General features: G+C 37.8%; 3 protein-coding genes across 6 annotated transcripts; all 3 read left to right on the top strand.

Annotated features, from left to right (window-relative positions):
- The first annotated feature begins 931 nt into the window (after positions 1–931).
- LOC124303641 (prostatic acid phosphatase-like) lies at positions 932–6278 on the top strand. Of its 3 annotated transcripts, none has more exons than XM_046761115.1 (8): positions 932–1189; positions 1662–1924; positions 1999–2097; positions 2486–2908; positions 4340–4463; positions 4559–4770; positions 4898–5078; positions 5798–6278. In XM_046761115.1, exons 2-8 carry the CDS (start codon positions 1814–1816, stop codon positions 5920–5922), a joined length of 1275 nt encoding a protein of 424 aa, XP_046617071.1. In that variant the 5' UTR covers positions 932–1189; positions 1662–1813; the 3' UTR covers positions 5923–6278. The 3 variants fall into 3 exon arrangements, with proteins under 3 accessions (XP_046617071.1, XP_046617069.1, XP_046617070.1); XM_046761113.1 differs by having other exon boundaries at positions 932–1372; XM_046761114.1 differs by having other exon boundaries at positions 932–1551.
- Positions 6279–6470: 192 nt separating this feature from the next.
- LOC124302488 (BUD13 homolog) lies at positions 6471–11109 on the top strand. Its single transcript, XM_046758715.1, has 5 exons — positions 6471–6895; positions 7040–8342; positions 8474–8628; positions 10426–10610; positions 10699–11109. The coding sequence occupies exons 1-5, from the start codon at positions 6801–6803 to the stop codon at positions 10869–10871; spliced, it is 1911 nt and encodes a 636-aa protein (XP_046614671.1). The 5' UTR covers positions 6471–6800; the 3' UTR covers positions 10872–11109.
- Positions 11110–12397: 1288 nt separating this feature from the next.
- Positions 12398–18039, top strand: LOC124302322 (solute carrier family 12 member 9). Of its 2 annotated transcripts, none has more exons than XM_046758378.1 (10): positions 12398–12940; positions 13198–13346; positions 13435–13569; positions 13677–14014; positions 15147–15360; positions 15488–15757; positions 15830–16037; positions 16117–16905; positions 16997–17434; positions 17591–18039. In XM_046758378.1, the coding sequence occupies exons 2-10, from the start codon at positions 13220–13222 to the stop codon at positions 17787–17789; spliced, it is 2718 nt and encodes a 905-aa protein (XP_046614334.1). In that variant the 5' UTR covers positions 12398–12940; positions 13198–13219; the 3' UTR covers positions 17790–18039. The 2 variants fall into 2 exon arrangements, with proteins under 2 accessions (XP_046614334.1, XP_046614333.1); XM_046758377.1 differs by having other exon boundaries at positions 13064–13346.
- Positions 18040–22172: the final 4133 nt, after the last annotated feature.

Raw genomic sequence — 22172 nt, 5'->3', positions numbered from 1 at the left:
GAAATTAACTTGTTAAATATGAAATAAGAACGAGTACATACAGCATTATGTGTTTCCCAGGCTGGCGTCCTAGAGACCTGATACGAGGGCTTACTCCCGAATGGTCGACATTCCAGGAAACTGGCGTAGAAATTACAGTCCGTGAATCACTAGTGGAACTCAAAAACAATTTGCACGGGTTGACCGTGTCGAGTGGGTCTAGCAATTAGTGCGAGGAGATTCTCGTGATGGTTGACGGGATGGGAAGCCAGCATGGGTATAAAACCCAAGAAAGAACAATATGGAGCGGCAACGTATTGATTACAAATACGTCGCATGTGTAGTGATATAAGGACGTATGCGCCATTATACGACCTTTTGCCACGTATAAGGGAAATAGGCGTATTTTTTTCCGTTTGTATTACGCGAAAAAATGGGGATGTATTCAAAACGTTGAAATTGAAAAATGGATGAATTAACGGTAAAAAGTCGTGAGTACTGTCGGTTATGCCCGTTCATCACGACATACAATAACACAGCCAATTTTTTTCGTGAATTTTGGTGTTTGAGGACGTAAAATTTAGGAATAAAATTATAATTATATCAGATTGGCTCTAGTTTTCATGTTATTATTATAGTATTGTAAGGAGAAGATTTTATTCGTGAATTCTTTGTTTTCAAACATTAAAAATTCACGGAAACATCAAGACAACAAAAAAAATGTTATTTTTTAACATGCAAGTTTGAAAAATAATTGATTATACTCAATTAAGTATCATTCCACGGAGTAATAGAAAGGAGATAACACTCCAGCAGCACTTGGTTTGAAGGTGCGATTTCAGCGCCTCTTAACGATGCAAATCCGTATTGCGCTCCCCCCCCCCCCCCTCCCCTAATGATCTGACGATTCACCGTTTGGCCGCCTTTTCATCGATTTTAATGTCAGTTGAGGTTGGAATAACAATTACTCGGGTTTCGTTCAATTCAAATGCTTGTAGCGGTGTTTATGCATGGAGGTTTATAGGTTACGATTGCCGCCCTTCTTTGTTTACATTTTATAGCGAAAATTTCACTTTTTTCCGTAGGAGGTGCGCAAATCGCAATTAGACAGTTCTTACGTTACCTGAAAACTGGGAAGAAGCATTATCGCAGAGTGTGGTCGCGTTTCTACCACTACGTGGATTGTTTTTGCTCGCCTCGGGAAAGTGAAGTAGGCCTACATTTTTGCAATAGTATATTCAGTTTACCTTGGGTGCTATTCGGTACAACATGAGTTGGCATCGTTCTCGTTCGAGACAGATGCCGTCGCGTTAGCTCTGAAAAAACAATTAGACAAAATTCTATTTGGGATCAAAGTATCGACAAAATTAGAAATCATCAGCTAGATAATATGGTAAGCAATCTAATCGATGAATTAGAAGTATCACATGTTTAGTATCAAAATCCGTGTAGCTAAAAATAACTTATCCCAATGATGGTGACACGGTCGAGGGTTGGGTCGCCGTGTTTACACACTTCAATAAACAATTAGATAATTTAGAGACGTCGATATTGTTTAGCTATCCGTAAGTGGTATATATTGCATTCCTTCGACGACGTGACGGTGAAATATCCCCGTAAATATGAATACCAGTCTATCGTAATCATCGCGTAAGAATAATTTACGTGTTGCCGTTTATTAGCAAAACCGCGGAAGTGAGTGGTGGGAGCAGTTTATCACCTCGCAGAAAATTTCTCCAGCTTGACGGATTCGTATCTCTGGTGCACACATGTAATTTACCATATTTTAAAATATACCGGATTTCCATTTTTGTTCGCGAATACTCGTTGCAATATGCGAACCGTCGAAGCGGTCGTAGCGGTGGTGACCACTTGCATTGTTTTCGGCGCCTCATCGGCCTACAGCAAAAATGTTGATCTAGGAACCATAGTCTTCGCAAACATTGTAAGTATTCCTTTGTAATATCTGGCTTCTAATTTTTGTATCGACTTCTATCCTATCGCACTTCTTTTCTCCAGCTCTTCAGACATGGAGACCGGACACCTGTCGACCCTTATCCCACTGATCCTTGGGGTAACGAAACCTTATGGCCTGTACCTTTTGGTCAACTTACCAATGTAAGTAAACGGCCTATTAATACGCTATCAATCTCGACTATCTTATTGATTTTACTGTTCTTATCATTTGATAATAAACACTCAAAAGTCAGTGGCTGAGATTGACCATGAAGTCGGTATCAATGAGAAATGGCCTTTAGTTAGTGAACTCAAAACGTTTTTAAACTGTATGTGTGATTTGTCAATTTTGATATGTCAATATTATGAAAGCGGTACAAAAGACAAACAACAGGTTACATGAGAAACGACTGGAAAACTTGTATTTATTTCTTTCAGAAGTCGTTGATCCAGTATAGGCTTCCTAATTCTGCAATGGTTTAAATATCATTCAAAGATCCAAATCCACCGATTCGACTAAAGTCAGACACAAATTGTTTAAATATTTCAGGTTGGAAAAAGTCAGCATCTCAGGCTTGGTCGTTGGTTTAGAGAACGTTATTCGCATTTACTGCCAGAATGTTATACTCCTTATGATGTATATGTACAAAGTACAGACATTGACAGGACGCTGATGTCCGCAGAGGCTAATTTGGCTGGTCTTTATCCACCTGAAGGAGATCAAGTTTGGGACAAACTTAAGTGGATGCCTATACCGGTCCATACTATACCTGAACTTGAGGACAGCTTGCTGGCAAGCAAAAAATACTGCCCAAAGTATGAAATGGAGTTGCAAAATGTTATGAACTCCCCCGAGATCAGGAAAATTGATGATGATAACCAAGAACTGTACAATTATTTGAGCAAAAAAGCTGGTACTATGGTTCAATCTGTCAGTGACGTTAGTGGCATATATAATACGCTATTTATTGAGGTAATTAATCATTGCATATCTTGAATACCAATTCTCCAGTTTGACAGGAATATTTACTTATGTCTTTTTTTTCTTTTGGTAGATTTATTAATCGAGTTTTATAATACAGTTAGAGCTTCGTTTAATTAAACAGTTCTTGCTAATTTTCACGAGCATAAGTTGTTCATGAAATGCAATATCTGGGCCAAAAATTTTTTTCACATATTAGAAAAAGTTTGCTGTCAGATAAAAAAAAAATCAAAAATGAATCAAAATAATGAGGATTTTATTCATTTCATTACACATATCAATAATCAATGATGCTATTTTATCAAGATATTTTATCTTTTATGATGTAAAGATTTACAGTGAAAAGAAGTTATAATAAGAATATTATTCTACGTAACATAAATGGAAGTTTACTGTTAGAGAAGAGTGTCGATCACTCTGTACAAAGTCTAATCAGTATTCTTCATTGCAAAAACGTGTACACTGAAATAAAAAAAACTAATGTGTTTGTCGGTCATAGTACAATTACCATCCTGTGAGTCCACTATCTGTACCTTGTGGCATAATCGTAGCTTGGCCTTGAATGATGATACACAAATGAACAGAGTATACAGAAAAGAATTAAATAACCTCTAGAGACAATTCTTGTGCAATTCGATATCTTACCAGTGAATTGATAACCATGTTAATGTCATAATACGCAATTGCAAATGATTGATAAATTATGTATCACAATTATTTAACATCTAATATTTTACTTTTCTCATGTTGCACAAAAGGCTGCAAATTTGTTTTGCTTTTAAATACTAGATTTTCTGCTAGCATTTAAGTTGGTGCCCTAGTTGATTTCGATGTTGATGTACGTATCTCCAAATATCCAAGTCCATGTATCTCAAACATGAAAAACTGCTTAATAGCCCCATTCTATGTACAATTCTGAATAAAAACACTCTAACATATTTTCAATCCGTGCAGAAATAAAGAAGTGGCATGGATTCTATGAAATCGTTATAGTAAATTCGTATAATTCATGCCATTTCGTTATTTCTGCATGAAATGAAAATGTGTTTGAGTGTTTCTGTTCAGAATTGTATATAGGATGGGGCTGTCAAGCCCTTTTTCACATTTGAGGTACGTGAACTTCCATATTTGGAGATATATACGTCAACATCGAAATCGACCATGACACTCCCTTAACCCTTGGAACATCTTTTTCTTGAACAAATATTTATTCGTAATGAATGAAGAAATTACTAAATATTAATCAGCCGTAGCAGAAACATTCGTATGCAGGCAGATTAAAATCCAAAAAATTTTCAATCCAAATTTTGGACCCTTAATGAAGAAACAATATTCCTATTATAATTCCATTATTTCTAAAATGTGGATGTAGTGACTGTTATCATACTTCAGCTAAATAACCGATATGTTATTCTTCTCCAGGTTCTGTATAACCGCACCTTGCCCGAGTGGACAAAATCTGTATATCCAGATAAATTAAAACCTTTAGCGGATTTTAGTTTTACTGTAGAAGCTCACAATAAACTACTCCAAAGATTGAAGTCAGGCAAGTAGAAATATTCATGCGAAAAGTATATTAATCGTGTAAAATAAATTCCTGAGAATTGAAGTTTCATTAAAAAAATCACTGATTCCTGACAGGACGATTATTAGGTGAAATGGTAGATCACCTAGTAAGCAAATCAAAAAATGCACTATTCCCGAATAGAAAAATATGGATATACAGCGCCCATGATACAACAGTGGCAAACTTTTTGATGACATTAGATTTATTTGAGCCACATTGTCCCCCATATACGGCGACTGTCCTTGTGGAATTGAGAGTGAACTCACTGAAACAGTATATTGTAACGGTAGGGATACATTCTACTGGTGTCATTATAATGAATAATTCCTCATGTCCTGTATACTGTGCTTTGCATGCAAGTTGAACTTTTTCTAGAATGATTACAACCTCAGATTCTTCACCCTATATTCTAGATTTCGTACAAAAATACGTCCGCTGAACCGAGGCTGTTAACTTTGCCAGGCTGTGAGGTCGCGTGTCCATTAGGGAAATTTGTAGAATTAACTAACGACATGATACCAAAAGATTGGGCAAAAGAATGTCTTCTAGGCTGGGAACAATACGCACACAACATTACCATGCCATCTATATTTGGTAAGATAAATCTTGTTTAGTTAGAATCCCTCAGTTTATGTGAGATTAAAAACGTTCATAAGGTTTAAAGAAATTTTGGAAGTAACTTCTTACGGTACTTCTCTGTATGGAGAGTGCATCCATGAAAGCGTCACATGCTGAGCGTAATGCCAGACTTCCCATTATTGCAGTGATAGTATACCTATTTATACTCTGACTTGCGTGTTAATGGTATATCACTGCACAGTGTTACTATAGCTTTCTTATAGTGGACTCAACATACGACTTGCCTATATTACTGTTGCGGCAACATAAGACACAACTATATTTTTTTCTAGTGTTTTGAATAATTAACTAAAAGGTATTTAAAGTTCAACAGACCATGATTGCGAAAAAGTTAATAAACGAGTCTACATAGTTATCTGTAAAGAATTAACAAGTACATGTAAATGCAATTGATTTGACCTAATCTTTGTAAATAATTTCGAGATATATTCAATGTATATACATTTGTAACATAGATATTGAATTTCGTATGAACAATTTCTTCATGATTTTAATTCACCAATAGTATTCATATATCAATTTAACTTTAACTTACATTCCACTTGAAATATTTCACTACAAAAATGTTTGAGAAGTTCCTTTCCCGTGACGGCTGTACCCCCTTTAGTTTTTATTGACAATTCATACTGCATCTTCTCATTTCTAATTTCTTACTCTATTGGTTTCTATTTCAGGTATTTCAATATTGTTGCTGGTCATCATCGTATTACTAGGTTTGTTAATCATCGGCGTTGCCTACTATCACCGCAACTGTGATAGTAACCGTTATTACTTTAAGTTGACGACAGATCCTATTTAATTTAATAATAAAGTCCGACTTATGATTATTGCGGATACTAACACGGGCATTGGAATAATTTAGTATTATAAAAAGAAAATTTTCCAGTGTGAAGTTCGTCCCTTATTTTTATTGATCGTTGAACACACGCTCAACTTTATTCACAGGATCAGCACAAAAGTCACCTGATATGACGCGGTCATTTTGTACTCGAAATTTTTCATGATAGTGCAATTTGAGTAAGTTAGGTGTTATGGGTTAATTCAACTTTCAACTTTGCTGTAAAAAACAAATTCTATTTACATTATAATAAATATAAAACAGAGACGACAAAATTAAGATTTAGTGACACAAAGTGGTATTGTATAAATGATTTTGAAAAGATTAGTGTGTATTTCAGAAAGACAGAATCCTCATTTTCTACCTTTCTCAAAGACACGCGCTTGCTCCCCGTTTTTTAGTTCCTCTAAGTGGCGCTAGTAGACTTCTGACACGCTTGCTGACCGCGCGCAAGCTTGTCAGACAACTACTAGCGCCACTAGTGGTGGAGGTTGGCGGCAGAATCGAGGGACATTTTGCGAACCACTTTTGCAGCGTGTGTCAGGGGGCTGGCAAAGGGATATGAGTGCCCAGTATGGAGGGTAAAACTAATATGCGTGAGCTCCGGCAAACGCATGCGGAAGGCGACTCGTACGATGCGTACTAAGTAGGCCGCTCCCTCACTAGCGCTAGCGGCGAAAATTCACAACATCGGCTTCATTTTCGAGCACGGTTTTACAGCCGGACCGTGCAGCCGGAGACCCAGACCTGTCTATAAGACCGTGGTATGAACCTAGGTATGAATAAGTATAGATGAAAACAAACTGTAAGGTTATGCGCACACAACGTTGGATAAGAAAATGATAAGTCAGAAAGAGTATTTGAAGAAATACCTGTCATCCGACAAGGACAAAAAGAAGATTAAAAAAAAGAAACCCAAAATCGGGTCCAAGACGTAAGTGTTATCTTGTACGACTGTTTGATCGAGCAATAATACAATTTTTATTAGGTTAGATCGCAATGACCCTGGAATACAATTCCCACGATTTTAAAATCTGCAGCGCAATAATATCCATTAATTTTGCTTTATTTCCTCCAGTGTTAAAATTATTGACGATGACATTGATCTTAAAAATATGAGAGCAATAGAAGATGGGGAATTCGACATTTACAACAACACGGAAGATGGACCACAAATCGCTGGTATTGTCGACGAACGCGGTCCAGTTGATTTTTCCGACAAGAAAAGGTGGAAAATTATAACAGACGATATTGATGGAGACATAACTGTAACCAGCATTGACAGAAACGAGAGAATATCTGAGGCGATGAGCCAGTCAAGCAGAATACCTGCTCCTAATTCCAGAGATCGTTCTCTATCTGATGATGGTAAAGGCAGTCCACCTCATAGGCAAAGGAATGATTCCGACCAGAAAGAATCTAGTCGTAAGACACTATCGTCAAAGAAACTGCGTCAACATTCTGTTTCTAGTTCGATTGAAAAGCCACCTGCTTCAGAGGACAGTGACTTCAGTCCACCTCGGAGAGTAAAAAAAAACAATGACTTGGAAAAGTTCACTCGACGTAGGAAATCTTTTAAAAAGAAACAAAGCCGAGCAGTTTCCAGCCCTGCAAGCAATTCCTCAGATTCTGAAAACAACGACACTAGTCCACCTAGCAGGCCCAGAAAGGATTCTGATTCAGATGAAACTAGGTGCAAGAAATCTTCGAAGAAGAAACGGCGGGTTGAAAATCCTTGCAACTCCGAGGACAGCAAATGCAGCCAACCTCGAATATTCCGGAAGAACTCTGATTTGGATGAATCGATTTGCAGAAAATCATTCAAGAAACGACACAGTGCTTTCTCTTTAAATTTTGAGGATAATGACTTAAGCCTGCCTCGGAGGATTAGAAAAGACTCGGACTCTGATCTTAGCCCACCCAGAAATTCAAAGGCTGAAAGAATTGATTGTACTAAACATTCGAAACAACGTGAAAATTCATTGACAAGTTCTCGGCATGACAAGCATTACAATAGAACTTCTAAAGCATCTCCTTCTGTACATTTTGAATCTTTACGTTCTAGAGAAAAAGATGAGTACAAATTAGGGAAACATAGTAATAGGAGTAATTCATCCGAACATGAGAGAAGTAATCAACAATCGAGAAAAGATAGAACAAAATTGAACAGCAGGAGAAGAAAGGAAGGTGATAAAGTTCGGTCAATATCACCTCAGGATAGACGACGAGATGGCAAAAAGGGAGGAACAAATAAGCATTCCAGAAAGGATGAAGGTGACTCTGCACCTGATTTGAGTCCACCTAGGGAGACTCAGATGAATCATGAAGATTTGGATTCAGAATCCAAACCATTACAAAAAACTTCTAAAAATTATCAAGAGGTGCCTATTTCTTTGAAATAATTTATCTATTGCATTGCAAATTGCTTTTCTTATTTGATAATTTAATAAATCTATATTAGAATGATTCAAGATCTTTATCATGTGACAAAGGTACCAATTTTTGCTTTCAGATGAGTGAAGAGACAACTGGTTTTGGGCAGGCTCCAATTTTCCGCGATCGTAAAACTGGTAGAAGACGAGACTTCGCGGCAGAAAGACGCGACAAAGAACAGAAGGATGAAAAGCGGAAAGAATTGGAGAATAAATATGCTCAGTGGGGAAGAGGGTATGTTGTTCTATGGATATGTTAACCTCTTTATAACAGGGCTGGTCGAGTTATCGATATATGGACCAGCAGTCAGGTTAGGGACTCCACGTAAGAAATTGATAGAACTTATTTATAAATTTCACGTCTAATAAAAGGTTGATTTCAACTTACATTTCTCCGCTGTTAAAAGATTAATATTACAATCACATCATATTTACCGGGCTACGGGCTACAGGCTACGTATTATTGTTGATCAAGCAAAGATTTGCGTTCAAAAGTTTGTACATTATCTAAGTAAAAAGTAAATATTTTCCTTGGAAATGAAGGTCAGTAACAACACCAAAAAATTGTTTCGGTCCAGGTGGGGGCCTCGCTCAGAACGATTATATATTTACAGAACCCTCTATCACGAGAAAGAAAAATAGGTAACACAGGTGAATTACTTAAAATTAATATCTAACGAGACTTATGAGATTAACAAGGCAACTTCTGCCGATATAATTGAAAAGAAATTACCTAGTAATAACGTGGAATATTTCAATTTTCAAGAACAACACGAAGAAGTCAATATTTAAAAACAAAGTACAATAAAAAACCAGTGTTAGATCAAAAAAACTGCGATACGAAACTCCCAAGCATTCATCTTGGTTAATAAAATCAAATTAAACACACAAACGAAATTTTTGAACAAAGATCTATTTTAAAACATGTAGATCCTCCAGCGTGCAGTGGAAATAGAACTAAATCAGTCAGTAGTAAGAAGCATAGACAATGAGACAGCGAGTTCAATAAATATAAAAATATCATAAGAAGATGAGATCAAGAGCAAGCTCAGTCGGTAATTAGTGGTTATGGTTGATGTATTACAGAAGTGTAAATAGCGCTGAGATGTTCAATATCTTGTCTTAGATTGACCGCGTTAGGATGTGCAACAATGTTGCACGTTGTTGTTAACCTTTTGTAATAAAAGGGCTCAACATCTAAAATACTAGGTTCAGTACAATTGAAGGCATGATTAAATTCAATCGAGTGTCCAGTCAGACCTGTGTAATTATCATCATGCTCATGGATGTTTCGTTTATGTTCACTAATTCTTGTATGTAACTGCCTACTTGTTTGTCCTACGTATGACAAATTACATTGGTTGTAAGGAATTTTATAAACGACGCAAAAACGCTTATCCAAGGGTAGCAGATCTTTGCCAGAGTCAAACACAGACGATAAATCGTGTGCATTTTTTCTGACAAATTGAATATTATATTTTGAGAAAATTATACTTAAAGACTCGAATAGACCAGAAACATATGGGATAGATGCAAAGTTTTTTTGATTAACAGGTGCAACGGCTACTTCATTATCGTTGTTGGAATCACGAACAGATACAATAGACTTATATTTGTTATGTATATGTTTGTTAAGAAGGGCAGGTGGATAATTATTCTTGCGTAGTACATGATGAATCAAGGAAAGGTTCTTGTTATGAAATTCGATACTAGATAATCTAATCGCTCTATCAACCAAGCAATTGATTGTTCCAATCTTGTATGATCTGGGATGGTGAGAATGAAAATTTAGATACCTCTGTGACCGGGTGCCTTTGTGGAACCAATCAGTTTTGAAAAGCTAATTGTCATTGATGATAAATACATCCAAAATACTGATTCGACGATTGCATTGATTGAATTTTTTGGTGTTGTTACTGACCTTTATTTCCAAGTAAAATATTTACTGCAACATTACCGAAGTTAAGAGACCATTATTCATTATCTAAGTAACTTTGGAACTTTCATTTGATACGTACATTCTTATTCACAGTTTGAAGCAAGTTGAAGACCACAAAGAAAAGCTGGACAGAGATTTGTACGAGATGAGTAAACCCCTGGCAAGGTACGCGGATGATGCGGATTTGGAGCGAGAACTCAAAGCACAGGAAAGAGAAGGGGATCCAATGCTAGCATACATAAAACGGAAGCAGATAAAAGAAGGAAAACAGGAGCCAGGTATTGAAATAAAAACTTCATAACTGTGCCAAATGCAATTGTATTTTAGATCGCAGTCCAAACACAAGTTTTTAATATGAAATTTCAGAAAAACCCAAATACCAAGGACCCTTTATGCCCAACCGTTTTGGCATTCAACCAGGATATCGTTGGGATGGTGTAGATCGGAGTAACGGTTATGAGAAGAAGTGGTTCGATGCACAGAACGCGAGGAAGGCAGTACAGGAAGAAGCGTATAAATGGAGTACCGCCGACATGTAGTGAATAAATGTACATATATACAATTTTTCCTGGTACGTCAATCAGGTTTGCTGCTTTCAAATTTCATAGGTATGCAACTTGTACTTTGGAACTTGCATCAGGAAATATCAGTTTCTGTTCCTTGCGGTGATCATCAATCAGGAATAAATTATGTCGGTTAATATAACTACCTTTCATCTTAGGAGCAGATGAAGCTTAAAATTATTGAAAATCAATAAATAAAAAAATACGTCATGTTTTTAATACGTATTCATTCGTTTTACGATTTACGAGTGAATATAAATACAAAGAAATACCTGTCAATACCTGTGGTTTACCGGTTAGTAAAGAAGGAAATCTGTAGTTCAGTGTGTCGTACTACTATAATCGGTCCTTACCGATCGAGGAAAACGTCACTTATTATCTTCTTGCATCCTGATTTTGTCAGACCTGTATGTAAGACCGTGGTCTGTACAAAGTGAGTACGTAAGACTACTTGTCCTACCACCTCCGAGCACCTCCAAACACCGCCAACTACCTCCGACCACCTTCGTCCTCCTCGTCCACGTCGTCCCCCTCAACCTCCTCATCGTCCTTGTCCTCCTCGACTACCTCCGATCATCTCCAACTACCTCCAAACACCTCCTACCAATTCCAAACACCTCCAACCACCTCCGAACACCTCCTACCACCTCCGACCCGTAATTATATTTTATTCGACACGCGCTCGATGTATTCCATAACATGAATATTCTTAATTATTCCCACAACTTTTCATTTGCTCTCACGATCTTGAATTTTTGTAGGCATAGAATCGAAACGCTGTTTTGGTTAGTCACAAGTAAAGTATCTACGTTGGGTAGAGAAGCAGAATTGTTTTTCGAAAAGTGTTCGTATCGAAAAAAATTCAGAGTAACTGTAATACATGACGGATGCGCTAATTTTGATCGAGATGAAATGGATGCTCCGTATACGATCGTATAAATCACATTTCGAAATGAATAATTTTTTTATTTTCATATCATAGCCGTATTATTGTATATAATCTAGTTTGTCTCCTGGAAAAGTATAAAATTTACAGTATGCATCACGTATTAATCGTAAATGGATCGTATATATTAATATCGTACATGGATCGCATATACATATATACTTTTTGGTCTCTGCATCATTATCACATCTGATTTATTATTATTGATGATCTATGTATATAGTCTTTTTTCGGGTACCTATACCGTAATGAAATCACTGTTTTGCAACGAATTTTGGAAGAAATTTATTCTCATTATTAATTCCTTGTATCGCCGACAAGACGGTTAGTACACACAGGCTAAGTACTGGCTTGGATTCACCCGGTTTACCATTGCGAAGATCGTGTTACTCGGAAGGTGAATACAGTCAGCATCACGTGGAAATCGGTAACTCTCAGATGTTCTGCAATAAGTTCTCAACTCTACCGTTGGAACATCTCAGGGGGCGCAAGCGCATAACGATTTTCGGTTGTCACACCAAAGTCCAGTAAGGCAAATGTCTTTATATTCTTCAGTCAACGGCGTTGATGATCGTCAAAACAAGTAACATTCAACGCTGTCGGTAAAAACTGACTATACCATTCTCTTAATGAGTCATACGTGTGGAAAGTAAAGTCAACGGTACATGGCAAAACCGTGGCAGTACCTAGGAAACTGTGACCAGTTTGTTGGTTGTCACGTTTCTGCTTTGGCGATTTGCCGATGTGTCAAATGTCAGCCTTATGAAAAAAGTATCCGTATTTAATTGAGCAGCTTTCCATGTGTGAATAGATAAATCTGTTATACGATACATATTTTATTTTGATGATATTTAAGAAGAGTGTTTCATTCTTTTATGTACTTTGTTACCACCCATCCGCGATCAGTTGAATTCCCATGTTATCTCGAGGATTGGTATAGGGCGGTATAACAGTATAAATTCTAAACACAATTACGACCGTTTCTCGATGGCAATTACGAAACTTGAATCTTGACTGATGCATTCGTTTTATCCTACGAAAAGAACAAAAGAAAATCTTTAGAATTTACGTACGATTAACGATTATTTTGATTCCTCAGGTATGTTATAGTTTGTTTATTGTTCTTTGTTCAAATATCTGACAGATTAGCTCACATTTGTATGTTGTAACTCTTTGTGGTATACAAGCAATAAACGAATGATGGAAATGTTTTTTGCTGAAGGTAAGCATATGAAAGATGCTGGCTCCGGAAATAGGGTCAACAAACTCAGAATCGATAAATATTCATGGGAAAAATGAGAAACTTCCCCTTATTAGGGGTAGAGGAATTTTCCAGAGACTCGGTGGACTTTTCAGTTTTGGAAGATCATCTCAAACTATGAGCGATGGGTACGTGGAGTTTGGAACATTGGGTCCGCAGCCAGGTCGGACCCTGGGTACCTTTGCCGGTGTTTTTAGCCCTGTCACCCTCTCCATGTTCAGTGCCTTGGTATTTATCCGAATAGGTAAAATTTTCCACGTAATATCGATATACTTGTCAAATGATTTCCAAATGCAGCTATCTGGTTTCAATTGTTTTCCTTTAATTTTCAGGGTACATTGTTGGAAATGCTGGTCTACTCGTTACGCTTACTCAATTTGTCATTGCGTATGGAATTTTAGTCTTCACAGTCGCCTCTGTTTGTGCAATTTCAACAAATGGCGCCGTCGAGGGAGGCGGAGCGTATTGTATCCTTGCTTGTAGAATAATTTATGTCTTCAAGATCAAAGCATTGCCGATCAATGTTAGTGTAATACAATTTACCAGCCATTACTTTTCCAATTCTCTTGATCAGTCATGATCAGCAGAACACTGGGTCCGGAGTTTGGGGGTTCAATCGGGACGCTGTTTTTCATGGCAAACATTGTTTCCAGCGCACTTTGTATATCTGGGTTCGCCGAAGGTTTGGTGGAAAATTTTGGACCCTCGGGTTACCTGATTAGCCAGAATCCTATTTTGCCAGATGGCAGGTGGTGGAGATTTCTCTATTGTTCTGTCGTGAATACTGCAAACTTATTTGTTTGTTTGATCGGTGCAACTATGTTTGCGAAAACAAGTGCGGTCATATTGGCCATTGTCTGCATTTGTCTGGGCAGTGTATTCATCAGTTTCTTCGCACAAGATCACATTGAGGTACATTTTTCAATTGATTTAGCAATATGTTACAAGTTTGTTTTTCCCATTGGAATATTCATTTCATTAAATCTGTTTCCAATTTTTTGACACGCTTTAAAGCAAGCCTGCTGATCCACAAGCTTCTTCGTGCTTTACATACTCTTTATTGCCATCCTATATTGTTTACAGTCTTGGATAATCCATGTTTCTTATGTAATCAATGATCAGCTTAGCTCAAAAAATAAGCAAGCAATATTGTCAGTTGTTATTTATTAACTGTAAATCACTGGGTATCGACATAGGGAGATTGTTGTGAACTAAAAACGTTATTTATAAAATTCAAATTTAAAAGAAACATACAGTTCCACAATCTAGGAAAACATTGGCGTAGCGTACAATGTTTTCTATTTCGTTCACAGTTCGCGTTGGGAATAGCATTGGAGACTGCATGTATTATGGTCATAAATTCCGACATGGAAAAAGGCTACAATAAGCCCGAGATTCGACAAGCTCTTACAGACATACGAGTTCAATGTAAAAGGTGAGTTGTCGTTCAAATGACGCTTCATCTCAATCATGGCTCAAAAATATACGAGTAAATTTGATGGCGCTACAACTGTGATCTTGGTATCAGAGATTGATATCTACTCCCTCAGTGCATGAGTCAATGGCCATCCTGACATTTGTCATGTATGCCAACAAGAACTGTAGAACAAAATGTGGGATGACCCAAATAATTTACATTGATATAGCTCATTTAATTTTAGTTTAATATCAGTAGTTTGGCTGAGAGGAAAAAGAAGTTGAATGTGTCAGACTATCGATTTAATTAGAAAAATATAATTTCATTATTTATTCGTCAGTATAATATAGAGCATAGAATTGGATTTATTATATTCATTAAATTTTTTTTCCATATACTGCATGCAATTGATTGACAATGTAAATATTTCAAACAGGCTTGCTTTGAATGCTGATTAGTTTTTTGATGTATTGCTTGATATTCCTTAATTGCACAAAGTTTAGTAAAACATTTCTATGGAATAGATTTTGTTTTCTAAATTCTATCTGAGAAAAAAAAAATTTATTTTGGTTTCTGTCATTAATTATATTTCATCATTACACAGTGATTGATTTCTCCGGTTTTCAGGTGCCAATACCAGCTGCAAATGCCCTGGTTCAAAATGCTACATATCACGTAAGTGGAATATACACAGGTCTGCTTTCTACCACCTTGATAGAAAATCTCTATACCAATTACACAGCTGATTACACCAGTAATGGTAAAGTCGTTGACTTTGCTAGTGTTTTTGGTGTGTTATTTAGTGGAGTAACGGGAATAATGGCTGGAGCGAACATGAGTGGTAATAAAATAGTTTTAGACGTTATGATTATGTACAATAAGAACAAAATTATTGAATGCCAAGTGAATGCCATGTATTATTTTTTGACATTAAAAATACTTCTAATACCAGATTACCTGTCTTAAAGGTGAACTCAAAAATCCGGCGAAAAATATACCAAGGGGAACCTTATCTGCAGTGTTGTTCACGTTTATATGCTACATCTTGCTGTCAATACTTACTGCCGCGACGAGTAGTAGATTTTTGTTACAAAACAATTTTATTTACCTGATGCCCATCAATGTTTGGCCACCGTTTGTAGCCATCGGTATTTTAACCGCCACATTCAGCGCTGGACTGAGTAACTTGATTGGTTCGAGTAGAGTGCTGGAAGCACTGGCAAAGGACAATGTTTTTGGTGAGATATAAGATTATATTCACATTGTTGAAGAAAGAATACCTCATTCACCAATTTAAAAACTCTTTCCAGGTTCGGGATTGAATTATATTTTGCAAGGGACGTGGCGCGGTAATCCGATTAGCGCGGTTCTCACCTCCTGGATTTTGGTCCAGATTATTCTACTCGTTGGATCGCTGAATACAATTGCCCAGATTAATTCAGTCCTCTTCTTACTTAGCTATTTGGCAACTAACTTGGCGTGCTTGGGCCTTGAGTTGGCCAGTGCTCCAAACTTTAGGTAAAATCTGATGAAATGTTCTTTTCTATTTTTCTTGCTTAGCTGAATTTTACTTTCAATCCCTATATTTCGCTTTCAGACCAACTTTCAACTATTTTACCTGGTATACCGCTACCATAGGACTCTTGGGAACGTTGATAATGATGTTTGTGATAAATAGCATCTATGCATCAAGCAGCATAATACTCTGTTTAATTTTAGTCATAGTACTGCACCTGTTCTCTCCCAGTAAAAACGCACCGTGGGGCAGCATATCGCAGGCTCTCATATTTCACCAAGTGAGAAAGTACTTGTTGATGTTAGACTCGCGCAAGGATCACGTCAAGTTTTGGCGTCCTCAAATGCTCTTGATGATCGCCTCGCCAAGGTCGGCCTGTCCGCTGATCGATTTTGTAAACGATTTGAAAAAGGGAGGCTTATATGTCATTGGGCATGTTAAAGTTGGACAATTCTTGGCACAGAGGACCGACCCGACGATAGAAGAATACCCGCACTGGTTGAGCTTAGTCGATCACATGAAAGTTAAGGCATTTATAGAATTGACCATTGCGCCGAGTGTTCGTGAAGGATTGCATCAGCTTATCCGCCTCTCAGGTATGGGAGCCATGAAACCGAACACAATTATACTCGGATTTTACGACCAGGAAGAGCCCCAGGATTTTTTTCAAAACTCACAATATGCCACATCCATGTTTGACAGCTCTGTCGCTTCGACTACTGTTAAAGTATTTCCACTTAGAGACACAGGCACCGAGAGAACTGTTGATCAAGTACAATATGTTAAAATGTGTCTCGATGTTCTCAAAATGAAGAAAAACTTATGTCTCTGCAGAAGCTTCCATTTGCTAGACAAATCAAGCATTAACAAGTAAGTAGGCATAGGGCATTTGCACTGTGAAATTTGTTTTATTATCTGGCATATGTCGATCAGCGTTTACAATTATTTTACCTTCATACAGAAATTCGAATTTGAAATACATCGATGTCTGGCCAGTGAACTTCTTGCGACCATCCGACCAAGATCCTTTCGACACGTCGTCTTTGTTCATGCTACAGCTGGCCTGCATAATCAACATGGTGCCTGTGTGGAAAAACTTGCACCTCAGAGTGTTTCACTGTGAAACAATGCAGTCTGATTCGATTTTGAACATGGCTGAATCATTTGGATCAACGTCCAACGACTTTCCAAAGTCACTGAACGAGCATAAATTAAGAGAACTTTTGAACATGCTACGTATTTCAGCATCTATAAACCAAGTTTTGGAATGGTCAAGGCTACTTAACAAGTTGCAGAGCAACGGTTCAACAGAATTTCAATCATCCGACAGCGACTATCCATCTACCATGGATCAAAGGGAAGGCACCGCCAACAATATACCCGAATCTTATTTATCCAGGTTCGAACTATAGCAAAACGAATCATAATACAATAGCGTAATGATATTTTCTGTAAAGTGTTGATTATTTATTATTTGTTTTATTATTTTAAACAATCATTGCACCTTCTGTTCATAATACAGAAATGTTAGTACCAAAATTTAATCGCTTTCCAGTGTCAACGAGCTGATACGCCAAAATTCAGCAAACACGGCTGTAGTTTTCATTTACCTTCCGCCACCACCTGACTCCAGCACCAGAGACGAGCAAGAAATTTACTCGCGTTACCTTCATTCACTGTCTTCATTGACGGCGAACTTGCCACCAACAGTTTTGATCCATGGACTCAATGCTGTAACATCAACAACGTTATAAGCACAAGTTTCAAGTGAATATATGTGATTTGGTAACTAAGATACTTTGATAGGGGTAATTGGATATAGTATTATAGATAGCAAAATTGAACATTGGATAATGACATGAAAGAAGTATTCGAGGAAAAACGACAAATATATATTATTGCATTAACTAATGGTAATAATAATTTTATACCCCAATTTTCAGATATTGTATTTCTAGAACATAAGAAGCTTGTAATATTTTAATACATGTAATTTGAGAACCATTCCTGGCCGAGTTTTTTATAATGAGCACCAATTACCTACATTTGAACTAAACACGTTATGGACTTCCTGTATCCCAATGAGTGGAATAATATCAGGGTCTCTGGAACAACAATTTTGTTCAGCATCAAGATGAATCTATTCCAATAAGCTACGTTCTTTTTCGTTTACCACACATGGAGGCCCTTGCGGCTTTATTTTCAAGGAGAGAACAGATTCCTCTTGTACCTCATCGATGAATTTTCGTCAAACAAAAAATGCTAGGCTTGGTTCATTCAATCCAAACACCGGGGTAACGGTCTCAAAAAATTGGTTGCGCGTAGTCTAAAATCACAAAAAATACAGATCGAACACTGAAAAGAGAAAACAGCGTCTAATTGGTCAGGGAAGGGTCATACTAATCAAATTCAGGACATGAAGGTTTTTTTTCAACAATAAGATGAAGCTAACCCTTTTAAAGTTTTACATAAAATTTACCGTGATTTTTATAAGTGCTGGAATGAATTCTTTCATGCACTATTCCGACGTAATTTTGCGAGAGAAATCGATTGGGCGCAGTCCCAATGCGCTGCAAGCAACATATCAGAAGTTAGAGCCAAAAAACCAGAACCTGTGTTTTTGAGATTTTCCAGCTGGTGCTCTTTCCTTCGTCCTGTCTCTGCTGTTGGTACCACGCTATTTTCGCTACGTTTTCCGAGTTCCTGGGGATCCAAATGGTCTGGACAGGATCATACAAATCGAATCGAGGACTGAAAGTTTTTCGCTCAAAAAAACAGCAAGGCTAACCCCTTTGTCTTTTTGGCGAAAATTTTCGCGATTTTGAAAAGTGCTGGAATAAATTCTCTCATGCACTATTCCGACGTAATTTTGTGAGACAAATCGATTAAGCACTTTTCAAATATTAATCCTCACGTCAGATTTTTGATGTGTTCTGATACTGAAAATATTTATTGCTATTCCAGGTACAACCCGAGGTGGTTATCGGTGGTTGTTCGAGGTGGTTGACGATTGTTGGAGGTGGTCGGAGGTGGACGAGGAGGAGGACGAACTGAACTGAGTCTCAAAGCCCTGTTGACATAAAAGCAGCTATTCGATAGAAATAGTAGTTTATAGTTTACACAGCCCATTGCATGATATTTCATCATAAATACATATGTTTCAATGTATTTAGGAATAATTTATCAAATATACAGAGGTCATGTGCAAATAATAAATGAATCGATTCGACCGCAGTTTAATGTATTCATTAGAGCTTTAACAATAAATTTAAGCTTTGTTACTTCTTGCATTTTATTATGGATAATCAAAAACATTTCCGACTAATCGTGTTGTGGAAGCATGGGGATTAAACCAAATGTAGCAAAAGATTAGAAACAGTGTATGTAGAGTACGGGTATTTTTCTAATAATGCAAATAGAATAGAATACCACGCCTTGCGAATTAGCTTTCCAGTCAGAGATAAATGATGAATTTGAAGGACTGCATTATCGTTGTTGAATACTCTATGCCTCATTGGAAAAGAAAATCTGTAACGACAAACTTGATGCACCGGATCATCGTCGACTTTGACTTTTGAAATGTCCTACCACTTTCGAGCACCCCCAATCACCTTCTGCCAGCGCCGACCACCTCCTACCATTTCCGAACACCTCCAACCATCCTATTTACCTATATAACCAGATTAGCTATGATATGAAAAGAGAAGAATTATTCATTTCGAAATGGGATTCTATTCGACGCGCGCTCGATGTATTCCATGACATAAGTATTCATAATTATTCCAACAACTTTTCATTTGCTCTCTGGATCTTGAATTTTTATAGGCATAGAATCGAAACGTTGTTTTAGCTGGTCGCAAGTGAAGTATCTGCGTTGGGTGGAGGAGCAGAATTGTTTTTCGAAAAGTATTCGGATGGAAAAAAATTCAGAGTAACTGTAATACATCACGGATGCGTTAATTTTGAACGAGATGAAACGGATGCTTCGTATATGAGACAGTATTTAACGCTGCGTAGTGATTTAAAGACCTAGAAAGGTGATAGGGAGAGAAAGAACGACGCTTCTTAACATATCGAGTGTATTTTAACACACATTTGAAAGATACGAGCGAAATTTTTCATCATCCAACTGTCGCAGAACGGCAGCGTTATTAGCCGAGCCGTTCACTGAAGAATATATCCTCAATCAACGGCTGACCATCGAAGGGCCTGGCCGCTTGAGTCTGGAATCGGCAGGAGAGATGAAGTGCGTATTTCTTGTATGAAACGTGAAAACTAAAAGCATTATACATCATATCATATCATCATACATCGTACACCATACATCATACACCATTCATCGTACATCATACATTATACATCATACATCATACATCATCATACCTAGTATTACAGTTCGAAACCAAAGTTTGAATTTTCGGAAGTTTGGAAGGTGACGTCACCAATCTAAAATCGGCTAGCCGAGTTCCTCAGTCCGGTAACAACCGCGCAGTAGAGCGGACGGATGAGAGTCGCGCTCCGCAAATTTCGAGTACGGGTTCTCAACCTCCAGGATCCCGCGCTTCGGCTCCGCTACGTATTTCGAGTACCGGGTTCTCAACCTCCCGTATCCCGCGCTTCGGGTCCGCTGCGCGGTGAAATTCGACTTCCAGGATAAGCGCTCCGTGGTTCCTCGTTCATGTTTACAATAAATTATTTCAATTCGTTTTTCGCGCAACCCCAAATTCGGTAGCTGTCAGTCCGCTAATAAAATTTCTCGACTTCCAGGATAAGCGCTCCGTGGTTCCTCGTTCATGTTTACAATAAATTATTTCAATTCGTTTTTCGCGCAACCCCAAATTCGGTAGCTGTCAGTCCGCTAATAAAATTTCCCGACTTCCAGGATAAGCGCTCCGTGGTTCCTCGTTCATGTTTACAATTAATTATTTCAATTCGTTTTTCGCGCAAGCCCAAATTCGGTAGCTGTCAGTCCGCTAACAAAATTTCTCGACTTCCAGGATAAGCGCTCCGTGGTTCCTGGTTCATGTTTACAATAAATTATTTCAATTCGTTTTTCGCGCAAGCCCAAATTCGGTAGCTGTCAGTCCGCTAATAAAATTTCTCGACTTCCAGGATAAGCGCTCCGTGGTTCCTGGTTCATGTTTACAATAAATTATTTCAATTCGTTTTTCGCGCAAGCCCAAATTCGGTAGCTGTCAGTCCGCTAATAAAATTTCTCGACTTCCAGGATAAGCGCTCCGTGGTTCCTCGTTCATGTTTACAATAAATTATTTCAATTCGTTTTTCGCGCAAGCCCAAATTCGGTAGCTGTCAGTCCGCTAATAAAATTTCTCGACTTCCAGGATAAGCGCTCCGTGGTTCCTCGTTCATGTTTACAATAAATTATTTCAATTCGTTTTTCGCGCAAGCCCAAATTCGGTAGCTGTCAGTCCGCTAATAAAATTTCTCGACTTCCAGGATAAGCGCTCCGTGGTTCCTGGTTCATGTTTACAATAAATTATTTCAATTCGTTTTTCGCGCAAGCCCAAATTCGGTAGCTGTCAGTCCGCTAATAAAATTTCTCGACTTCCAGGATAAGCGCTCCGTGGTTCCTGGTTCATGTTTACAATAAATTATTTCAATTCGTTTTTCGCGCAAGCCCAAATTCGGTAGCTGTCAGTCCGCTAATAAAATTTCTCGACTTCCAGGATAAGCGCTCCGTGGTTCCTCGTTCATGTTTACAATAAATTATTTCAATTCGTTTTTCGCGCAAGCCCAAATTCGGTAGCTGTCAGTCCGCTAATAAAATTTCTCGACTTCCAGGATAAGCGCTCCGTGGTTCCTCGTTCATGTTTACAATAAATTATTTCAATTCGTTTTTCGCGCAAGCCCAAATTCGGTAGCTGTCAGTCCGCTAATAAAATTTCTCGACTTCCAGGATAAGCGCTCCGTGGTTCCTGGTTCATGTTTACAATAAATTATTTCAATTCGTTTTTCGCGCAAGTCCAAATTCGGTAGCTGTCAGTCCGCTAATAAAATTTCTCGACTTCCAGGATAAGCGCTCCGTGGTTCCTCGTTCATGTTTACAATAAATTATTTCAATTCGTTTTTCGCGCAAGCCCAAATTCGGTAGCTGTCAGTCCGCTAATAAAATTTCT

This window comes from Neodiprion virginianus, chromosome 4, assembly GCF_021901495.1.
Source record: "Neodiprion virginianus isolate iyNeoVirg1 chromosome 4, iyNeoVirg1.1, whole genome shotgun sequence".
NCBI classification, from domain to species: domain Eukaryota; kingdom Metazoa; phylum Arthropoda; class Insecta; order Hymenoptera; family Diprionidae; genus Neodiprion; species Neodiprion virginianus.
This window is presented reverse-complemented; position numbering and strand designations above follow the sequence as displayed.